This window comes from Argentina anserina, chromosome 6, assembly GCF_933775445.1.
Source record: "Argentina anserina chromosome 6, drPotAnse1.1, whole genome shotgun sequence".
Taxonomy (NCBI): Eukaryota; Viridiplantae; Streptophyta; class Magnoliopsida; order Rosales; family Rosaceae; genus Argentina; species Argentina anserina.
Window position 1 is genome coordinate 682,964 of NC_065877.1, and position 11,456 is coordinate 694,419.

Here is an 11,456-nt window from a genome sequence, read left to right on the forward strand (position 1 = left end):
ACACAAGTAACTAGGGCAATTAGTTACACTCTATATAACATCTTAAGAAAAATTATATGGGCGAGTACATCATAGCTGCCATTTCCATATGAGCTTATAATGACATTTATGCAATCCCCGAGAGCTATCTTTGGTGATAAACAAGGGTCCTTAGTATAACAACTTAGTGATTGACTTAATTGATAATTAGAAGCCAGCTTAGCCTGCCCAATGAAGCGCTTTGGCCAACTATGAACAAATATATAATAAGTTTGTTCCATTGTTTTCTTCTTCTTTTTTCTTTAATTTTTATTGTTTCTTTGGCCAAGTGAATCCCATTCTTATACCTCAGGTCAGATTCCCACTGCAATTATGCGAGGGCTGCCCTTGCTTCCTTTCTTTAACTTAATGGGATATTCCTTTTAACAAGTTACAATACAAACATACATGTGATGATGTGAAGTAGGTCCTCTCCTCTATGATCATACGTAAATACGTGGCTTAGTTTAATCAAAATTTCCTTTTCACCTTTGTTTGATCCGTCTCTCACTTCAACAATTAAGAATCTAATCCCTATGCTTCAATTTTCCCATTCATTATAAGTATCACCAACCACCCCCAAGTTCTCTCCCTCTGCATTTTATGCTCCTCCTCCTCCTTTTTTCCTCGGTCTTCTCTCGTCACTGAGTTGAGTTGTCAAGAATCGAAGAGACCATGGTGGTTCAAGAGCTGAAATCAAGAATGTTGAGAGCGCACTCGAGGTTCGGAAGCTTTCACGTGTGGCCTGATTTTCACAAGTAAATAAAGAACTAAGGAGATGCAGTACGTACTTGAGGAGAGAAATGTAAACCTCAGGCAAGTCTGGTTCTTGGCTTTTCGATGGATAATATATATTGATCATATCCGATCATATAAATCCCATTTCTTTTTCGTTTTAATTGCAACGACCTGGCCTTTTCCTCCGTAGTCGATCTACTGATTTCGATCGGCTTCGTTGCCAGAAAATCAAAGGAGGAGATAAAATGGAATAAATTTTGTTTGTGTATTTTCGTTTTAGGGTTTCCGCGTCTTCAATGTTCATGCGTTTTAGTCGTTTGTATGCTCCGTGACTACTGTACGTAAGAGAACTCCATTTCTTTGTACAACACAACTGAGTTTAATTTTCTGGGTTTTCATTATTCTACTGTTCTCTTTGTTAATGGAATTATGAATCGTTGACACCTCAGAACTTTCTGTTCATCAATTATGTATGATTTTACTGTACACTTCTATCTGAACAGGAATATTGATTCGTATGTCCCAAAAAGTTGCTTTCTCCGTACAATGATCAGTACTATATCAACTCAAGGATATATAGAATCCTGGTACGTGGACAACGTGGTTGGATAGAAATTTAGAGCCTAGATTCTCCCCTACGTATATATCTGTTTCCTCTAATTTCAAAGAACAATACTTCGCGTTAGTTATGGTACTTATGAATACGTAAAGCTCTTAAGCTGAGGTTAATCACAGCAAATAATCGATCCTATAGTGTGCTTGAGATTTCTGGGAGTTAAATCAATGAATATAAGTAGTAATGATGAGGCACAATCAATCTCAGCTAGAGATAAAATCATATATGTGAGCACTACTACTGCAGTTGATCGATCTATTCTTACACATGTTTGGGTGTGAGTGATAGACCTTGCAGGCCCCTGTCCCTGCCATTGTTCTCCAACACATGTTTAACTCACCACACCAGAATCAAGATCGAAGATTGAAGATGGATCTAGCTGGTTCATAATGAAAAGTGTAATTGTGGGGCTGCTGAAAAGGGCTCAGCTAAGAGATCGATATATATGGCTCCAGATAGTTGGGAATTAATGCAAATAAGATTGCCATAAGATTATGACCACATCTTAGTAAATATATAAAACTCCTCTAGTTGATATACATGGTGACGTACATCTCAGATTTTCACGACTTACTTACCACTGCAGACATTATATAATTTACCTATGATCAAGGATCGATCGAAGAATTAGAAGGCAAATGTTAATTGCCAAACTACTTTCATGCATTCTACACCCTCTGTTGTATAATATTGCATTATTTTGTGCGTGAAATCGGTAGTTTTCGCTGAACAAAACATAATTCTAAGAAATGAATCTGATTAATGAGACAATTAGAGTATGCGAAACTGAAAGTATATAGATTAGTTTCATTTATATTTTAAAACGTTCCAGATCGAGTGAGATGTTTTTTTTTTTGGGGTCAATGAGTGAGATGTTTGTATATCCAGAGATACGTGACATAGAGTGAAAGATAGATCCTCATACTTGCTTAAGAAGAAGGAATCTTTTTTTTATTTTGACCAGATTGCTCAACTTGGTAAAGCAAGAACATCAGGGGCCATAACTACAGCTTTCTCTGCACATTTTAACGTTAATATAGTACTAGCTAGTTATCTGGCACGTTTCAGGATAAGGATCGATGATGGATGATACTAAAAGTCTCACCCAACTATCATCATAATTTCCTTTTGTTTAACTTTGAGTTAGTCACCATGTGTCACACCTAGTGCAAAATGACACGCAACTGTGTTTAATTAAAAGAACAAGGGGAGAAAGATGAAAACTGAAAAGACAGACAATCCAGATGGGATCGTCTATTGGTCCATGACTCATCAAAGACTCGGTGACAACCCTCAGAGGAAATATATGTTATATATTACAATGTGGTTGATGATTAGCTCATCCGTGACAGTTAAATATGTAAGAGCTTATAAATTATATAAGTTCCAGAATCTCATACATAGGCAAATTAGAGGAGGGATCCAAAATGATACCACTATAGAATTGCATATTATTGAATGAAGTTTTTTTCACCAACAGTCCCTCAATTCTGGTGTACCTACCAATGTGATACCTCACCAACAGTCCCTCAACTCTGGTGTACTTAACACATGTATTTGAATTTCGTTAAGTTATGTGTTTCTATATTCTTATGAGATTGTGGAAATGAGATGTTCCATATAAATTTCTATATTTATTATGTTAGTTTAACAAGTGCTAGGGTAAAAATAGAAAATGAGATTGATCTAGGTTTTATCAGATTGTGGTCGACTGGTTGGCGGTAGTTCTTTAGTTTAGATAAGAGACACAAATTAAGGAGTAGGGAGGGAAAATTGGCGCCAAAATTGGAATTGTTGGGTGTCTTTCTCAAGGTAAAGGGCGGAAAAAACATTGCTCATCTCAGATTGGGTTAATTTTGTCTTTTAACACTCTTTGTGGGCCTCACGTACTTGCCACGTCACCAAGATGACAGAGAAGTTGAAAAAAACTGACGGAAGTACTTCAATGATAACAATACTAGAGTCTGGATATCACATTGGTACGATTAAGAGTTGAGGTATCACATTGGTAGGTACACCAGAGTTCAGGGACTGTTGATGAAAAAAACTCTATTGAATGAGCACTTTGTTTAGTTGTTGAGGACTTCGATGTCCGTACCAACAACTTATAGGATGGTTATATAATTCATCAAGCTTTGATCAATGGATGTCCGAGACTTTGGTTCCACAAGTCCGGTGAATATGAAGGTCTTGACTTGAGCAGCAGCTTCACAACTACGAGGAAAAGCACGGAGGACGTCCTCTTTTGAGTTTTGCCAAAGATGATGTGATTGTATTGGTACCCTGTTCACAATCATGGATGGCACTTTCGATTTGGAAAAGTGAAAGTATTTGCACAAAATAAATAACAGTTGAATAGATGCAAGCAAGTAAAGTGCAATAAGACATAATTGGAGTTCAGAACACTAGAAACTGGTTCTTCAGGTTCCGCGACAATGAGTGTTGAAGAACTACTCGCTTGAGATTGTCCAGTAAATTGGTAAACTGTATAATCAATAATTACTGCAACAATGCTATACAACAAAAGATCTCTTGGAGAGAAAAAAAATTTATCAATAGTCTTTCTGGCAATAATTTACAAATTCATCTAGCGAGTTCCATGTAAAGCCGATTACAACAGAGGAACCAAACCCTGTTTACAAGAGTCTTTCGGTCAATAGTTTTACACCTATAGTTCACCGGTAACATATCTAACAAAAGCTCCTACTTCTCGTGGCATCTTGGTCTTCAAGGCCTCTCAAGAATGATCTAGTTGCAAGGTGTTCTGACGCATAAGTCATGAAAGATGCCAGCATTAGGGCTCCCACAACCATTAAACCTAACCTGCCAACGATTATATAAATATCTCAGTTCTAACCAAGCAACATAATGCACTTAAGGTCTTTACAGACTAATGACAGATAGAACAAGAGCTGGTAACATCGGTAATAAGCTCATATTAAGTCACATGCATCTAAAGTATCGATCATGTTGACATCATGCTTAAGATCATTTCAAAAAGATCAATGTTGCGACTACAACTCAAATGTATCACGGGGTTTAACTGGCAGCATTTTTAGAACTGACATCAGTAGGACAGGTCAAGAAAATTACCTTAAAAATAAAGCAGTGACACCAAAAAGACACGGCAAAGATGGAGCAGCAACAGCCAGAAAAGCCATTCCTAACCCATAATGCAAAGAAGCACTATCACATAATGATACGTGCCGTTGATGACCTATAACACGTCACATAACCACAAACCAATTAGAACATAAACACCCTAAAACTAAGGAAAATTTTGATGAATACAGCTATGGATGTCGACATTAGTTTATCCAGGCCAACCTTTTCCCGAATCATCATCAACAGATTCAGGACCACTGGGAAGTGTTGTTTGCACTGCTGTTGTCCTCCCCCATTGATAAACTAGATGGAGATAACCTCCAAACAATACAAAGAAGATTGTAAATGTCCACTCATACATCAATAGTAAACCAGTCCATGGCATAACTTGTCGAGGTACAACTGCAAGACCAACCACAAGGGCCACCACAGCAGCCATGAAACAGGCAACTATAGACATTCCGCCCAAGTAACAAGGAACCTTGGACTGCAGAGAAATAAAGAAGTATTAAAGTCAACTGAACAACTGAACAACGCTGAAAAGTTGAAGAAGAAAATAATTCCCTTCATGGTGAAAAGGAAACCGTGCCAACCCAAAAAAGAAACTGAGATGGGACCTAACCTGATTACTGAGATTTTTGGCGGATGACGTAGAAACAGCCGCATAGTTAAGAGTCCCAGTAGATCTAATTTTGTAGTAGATGTGTTTGATTTGGTCATATAATGAACTTCGACATAAGGAACCAAAGTATTCTCGTGTCTGCATTAAAATTGATATGGGGTGATATTCATTTATCTACAAATCAAAAATCTGAATTCACATATCTGTATGCAAGTGATCACACAAAGGCTAACCTGAAGAAAAGACCGATAGTAACAAAACAGCAGAGCCAAAAAGGGTATTGAGAAAAGAATTTTGACAAGAAGAGCATCATTTGGATTTCTGCCTCCTCCAGTTCCTGGAAGGGAGTCCTTAAGCCCTTTTCTGACATTCTGCACATTATTGAACATATTAGAAAAGAAATCAGAAAAAAGTGATTTAATATATTCGTTAATTGTACAGCTGCATAATCTGTTTGAAGGAAATTATATAGCAACTCAACATCTTCCCCTCCTACCAACATACCGGTCACCCCTAATATGTACAATTTTTTTTTTCAACGAAAAAAGAATTACAACTATAAACCCCTCAAACAACCACAAACAACAGAATCAAAGAAATACGCTGAAGAGGCAGAGAGAGAGAGGCAGAGAAACCCCTAACATGTACAATTGCGTACTGATAAAGAAGTGATAGTTTCACGGTTTCACCAAAACTAAAAAAGAAGAGAAAAAAAAAGACCCAACTGCTTACGATTCAGAAGGGGAAAAGTTTCTTTTAAGAAAAAATTTGAAGGAGAAAAGAAAAGAAAAAGTATATTCAGAAAACAGAATACAGGGTAATGTACCTGCCAGACATCAACAGGTTTCAAAAGCCAAGATGTCCACCAATCCCAAGGTTTGAGAGGACCGAGGGTATAGTGAATGACACGGAGCTCGCTTTCATTAACCATCCACTGCAAGTATAATGCACAAGCAAATTAGACAACTTAAATTGCATGAAAATTAATAAAACAGTACCAGATTCCTAAATAAAAGCATGGAAGAACATATATACAGCTTTACTTTGAAGTTCCATACTTAACCATAAGCATGTCTCAGAAAGTAATACTAGTATTTTCATTCAAAGTTTGAGCTTACATCAGAAAGTAACATGATTGGTAAGTAATAAAAAGGTTGAGCTTTTACATTATTATTTATCTCATAAATCTACAATTTAAATAATAAAAAGTAAACAGAACATACTTAAACTAGAGTATTCTTCTTCATTGCCAATCTTGATCCTTTAACATAAATGGTATAAACATTATCTCTCTATGATAAATGAAGCACTAGTTCAATGATTTGCAGTTCAGAGTAATCAATGAAGAAACACTATCATTGATGGTACTGAAAGTTGAAACTAGTTATTCAGCACAATAAAACAATAATTAAAAATTTTCATCACATCTGTGTACATGTACCTTGTTTGCCAGCATATAGAGACCAACATCTGCATTATATAATGTTGAAAGTCGCTCCATTTCTGGAACTGGTCTAGATTTGCGAACCTCCGGTTCTAAGTTTGGCTCAAAAACATGTGCATTGGGAAAATTCGAGTAATAGGAATTCAGAAACCCCTGATCTCCTGTAAATAAAATAATTGATAACCCATAAGCGACAGCGGAGGACACCATAGTGTATCATTGGTTTGGCCAAATAATGCAACATAATCCAGAACACATAAACAACCTACTAAGAGGGAATCTTGTAAAATGGTTATCTAAGCATGTATACAAGTATGTGACCAGTACCCAACTAATGTTATTCATAACATAATAACAGCAAACTCCTTTTCACATGCTGAAGTACAAATATCAGAAACAAGTTGGTGTTCAAAACAACAAACTAGCATTTCCAACTTTAATGAACAACTGAACACCACTATCAGTGTAGAAATCAGCCTTATTAGTTCACCTATATTTTTTTGCCAAAACATATAAGGTTCAACTTGGAAGCTCAAACTTCTTTCCCACATCACGTTGCCTATTGCATTCAACTTGCTCACAGCAGTAACTTTACTATATGTACAGAGAAACCATCATAAACTCGGCAACTATTTTTCCACATTGAGTATGATATGAATGATATCAAGTGATCAAACCACACCCATTAAATAAATCAAATTATCTCAACAACATGACAATATACGCCGCTAAAGAATATACATGCAGTACAAAGTGACTAAAATTCAATCCCAATTCCACTCACCTCCAGTGTAAGATTCCAAAGTGGTCACTTTCCCCATCATGTCCTGAAACACACGCTCCGACGGCTCCACCACCATCACCCCCGAATTCAGCCTCTCGGAATGCTTCAAGTTAGCACAGAACTTGCTGCATTTGAAAAGATCCTCCACGCTTTTCACCACAATCGTATCCGCATCAAGATACACAACTGCACGACCACACATTCCACCACAATTACAACAAAAAACCACAACTCCACTCCAACAAATTAGCTCCAAAATGCCACAGAACTCCACAAACATTAAACATTTTTATACCTTTCTTGTAGTTAGTCATGTTGAAAATCTTCAGCTTTGTGTATACACCCCAGAATCTCGTCGGCCTAACTTGATTCGGATTCGCCAGTAAGCTGATCTTCTCCACTATCCATCCATCAGCCTGCACATCAAAAACAATAAACTCATCAATCCAGTGCTCATTTCTAGCTCAACTCGAAAACTCCAAAAGCCGAAAACTCCGAAAAAGCAAGCAAAATCCAGCTTTCTACTTATTCCAAAATCACTTTCCAATTCAGCTAACAACACTATAATCACTATACTCTTCTTCAAAAAAACAACAACTTGCTTCTAGCTCAACTAAGCTGAACTAAAAATCCACAAGTGATCTTTTTCTGCGGAGGGTAAAGTAGTAAATTTACAATCACGGAAGCAAGTAACTGACCTTGAGGAGGCTCATGGCGTAGCCGGAGACGCCGTCGGAGACGAGGACGACCATGTCCTTGGTGGATCCGGTGTCGCGTATCGATTTCCCCAGCACTCGGACGCCGAGAAGGAACTCATCGCCGTACAACAGCGTGACGTAAGCCTCCGGCGTGCGTTGCCGCGCAGACGCGGCGTCCGATCGGACCGCGGCGGCGGAGAGCAGAGACAACGCTGCGGCGATCAACCATACGTGAAGTCGTTTCATATCAAAGAGAAATTCAATTTCTCGAGAAATTGGGGGAGGAGAATATTCTCGAGAAATTCAAGAGGGGGATTTGGGATTGGGTTTCTGGGTTTGAAAGTTGAAACTCCTCAGCCTTGCCTTCAAAGTCATAATCAATCCTCTGCGGTCACGTCTACAATAGAGCCGTGAAATCGGGTCGACCCAGGCCTAATGTCCAGTACTATTTGGGCCGCTTTTAGATAGGATCAGATTCAGATCCGTAGCCTGCTATAAAAAGCTTCTTCTTTTTTTCTTTTTCTTTTTGAGGATGCCTTTGATTTGTTTTAAAGACTAACAAGACATCACACAAGTTCACAATAAGCTTTATGTCACCCACTTTGATTGAAGACCAGAGAGCATTAGAGCACTAGGGTGTTCTCATTGACATAAAGAAGAAAATAAAGGCTAGACTTTTGGTGATGTGCATCACCCGTTCAAAATCTCTTTATCATTGGTCGGTGTAGATTCTAGGATATTCAAAACACTTGCTTCTAATTATTCATCATCTCCTTCTGCATTAGTGGTATGGTATATGTTTGTTAATCATTCCATAATGTTATACTGATCAAATTCAACCAAATTAAGTAGGGGAAAAGTAGAATTGCACTTCAAATATTGGAGACCTAACAAGTGCATAAGCATATGTAGTCACTTGTACACTTTCATTATTTTGGATAAGTAGATAATTACTAATTAGCTCCTTTATTAGAAAAGAATATTCCTATATACTCTAATATATGTATGCTACTTTCCCTTTGGGAGTGTCATACCAAAACTTAAAAGACATTCTCTTATTCTTGTATATATAACCTTCAATTCCAGACACTTATCACAAAGAAGAAAGTCTAATGCTTAAAATAGTACTATTACACAACTTTTTAGCTTGTTGAGGAAAGATTCAGTTAATGCTCGAGTTCAACTTGCTCGATCTTATCCAAAGCCAACTGTGTTCCGGCGGTCAACATCGATCATCGTCTTCATTTTCGATGGAAAGATTGGTTGCAGTGGTGCTCTTCGGGCAGAGGCTTTACTACTGCCGCTATAGCTCAGCAGCAAGAGATATGAAGCAACTGAAGGAAAAGGGTTGATCCGACTGAGTGCTATATGAATTACAGTTGTAACCCGGCAAGTCTGGCCCTTGGCTCATCTCGATCTTTATGGTTTTACTTCAAGTATCAGTTAACTACTTCTTGGTTTGCTCTTCTCTCAGTTTCTTCGTGTAGATGCAATAAACTAACATATGAGTATCAGCCTCCTTGATATCCCCGTCCTCTCAACTTCATCGATCTCTGAGATGTACGTATTCATTTGCGTTGTATATATGTGTTTTGTTCTTCGGTTTAAGCTCTTTCATGTGTTCTTTTATTGGTTAATTATCTTATTGAAGGAATTGCGCACAAAGACGTAGAGTAGCGCTCTCTCTCTCTCTCTCTCTCTCTCTCTCTCTCTCTCTTCTCTCTCGTCTTGTGGATATGATATCAGGATTCCGTTTGGATAGATCTCATGTAATTGTATTTCGATATTTCATATAGAAGACGATTGATGCGTACGTACGTTCTTAAGTTGTTTGATAGCTTAATATAGCTAGCGAAAGCCTAACTTTTCGTTACTTCCCAAATACCATTGGACAACACTAGCTAGTCCTCGTTTGTAATATTGACAAAACAAATATATCCAAATTCATTGGCCAGGATTCAGATGAAGAACATGAAACAAAGTACGTACTTTAAGATACCAGTTCGATGATCCTTTATTTCCTATCTCTGCAGCCATCCCAGACCTCCACGGATCAAAGCTAGTGTTGAAAACAACTTCATTAATTCCAATTCTTTCCCTAATCTGGTCTCGTATGTTTGGCTTCTCTTTCGACTTTAACTGGAAACTTTAGATCGGCCAGCCTCTTTTTCACACATGGATAGAATATGATAATTGTGCATGTCAATAGCCTATTAGTTTCTGCAATGGGATAATTGGTTTGTTACAATCATGATATATAAGGAGTCCCATATAAGAAGGCATGTGTTGGCATGGTAATTAAGGCATAGCTACGTACTCATCCTACTCCGATCATTGGTACGTACGTACTTTTGAGAGGGACGCATTGATAGTTGATAGTGAGTGGGTTCAGTTGCTTTGCAGCAGCTGCATGCTATACATAGAACAGTGAATAGAAGGGCTATCATTAGATGCACAGAGGAAGCTAGAAATGAGTATATATATTTGGAACAAGGCATGCAGACGTAACTAGCTAGTGGAAGAGAGTGGTATGACTGGTATCTTAAGAAATATTAATGTATTAGTAACTAGATAGTGTGATGCACTGAATCTTTTAGTGCAATGTGTAGTAACATTCAGACATTCTAAGACACGCATGTGTATGCCTATAGAAAGAATGAAAGATAGTAGTGCTGTAGTACTTCGAGACTTCGAGAGCATAATTGATACTTTAAGCTTATCGATCAGTATATATATGGTAACCATAGAGCAAAGCATTGATAATTTTACGTATATCTCAGACGTAGAGTTCTAATTAATACGATGCGGGATGAGCAGAGATCGTCATATTGAACTTGATCGATCTTTTTCAAAGCTAATTAACCATGCATGTTCCGACGCTCTACATCATTGTCTTCATTTCCGAAAGAAATATTTAATGGTTGCAGTACTAGTGAATCTTATTCGGCAGATTGCTGCTATAGCGCGCTCGGGGGGGGGGGGGGGGGGGGGGGGGGGTCTTGGCTAGCTCTTGTTTTGCTCCGATCATCTCCGTTACTTCATGTACTTTATTCTTCGTTTTCAGTTCTTGCATGCATGTGTTCTTCTATTGGCTAATTATCTCATTCAAGGAGTTGCATGCAAAGTAAATTAAGCCATAATTTAGATTTATCTCTTTGTATATATAAATTGACGATTCCTTTTGGATAGATGCTTATGAATTACATCCCGTCATTTCCTAATTACAGAAGTAGATTGATGCGTACGTTTTTAATTTGTTTTATAGCTTACTAGCGAAATCTTATATCTTTTCGTTACTTCCCATAATACTACGTACGCACTCTTCGTTTGTAATATTGATAAAGTCATAAAAAAGCTCATTGTCAGGGTTTGATCTTGATCATCCATCTAACAAAAGTTCCAAAGAAAACTATGTCAGTTTCAATGATCCT

The 11,456-nt window shown here is 37.7% G+C and overlaps 1 protein-coding gene across 1 annotated transcript; it reads right to left on the reverse strand.

The window, feature by feature from the left end:
• Positions 1–3,814: 3,814 nt before the first annotated feature.
• On the reverse strand, positions 3,815–8,372 carry LOC126798647 (inositol phosphorylceramide glucuronosyltransferase 1). Its single transcript, XM_050525658.1, has 10 exons — positions 8,026–8,372; positions 7,623–7,743; positions 7,328–7,513; positions 6,541–6,704; positions 5,926–6,033; positions 5,333–5,470; positions 5,100–5,237; positions 4,700–4,964; positions 4,466–4,589; positions 3,815–4,195 (listed from the first exon to the last, which is right to left on the reverse strand). The coding sequence occupies exons 1-10, from the start codon at positions 8,269–8,271 to the stop codon at positions 4,063–4,065; spliced, it is 1,623 nt and encodes a 540-aa protein (XP_050381615.1). The 5' UTR covers positions 8,272–8,372; the 3' UTR covers positions 3,815–4,062.
• Positions 8,373–11,456: the final 3,084 nt, after the last annotated feature.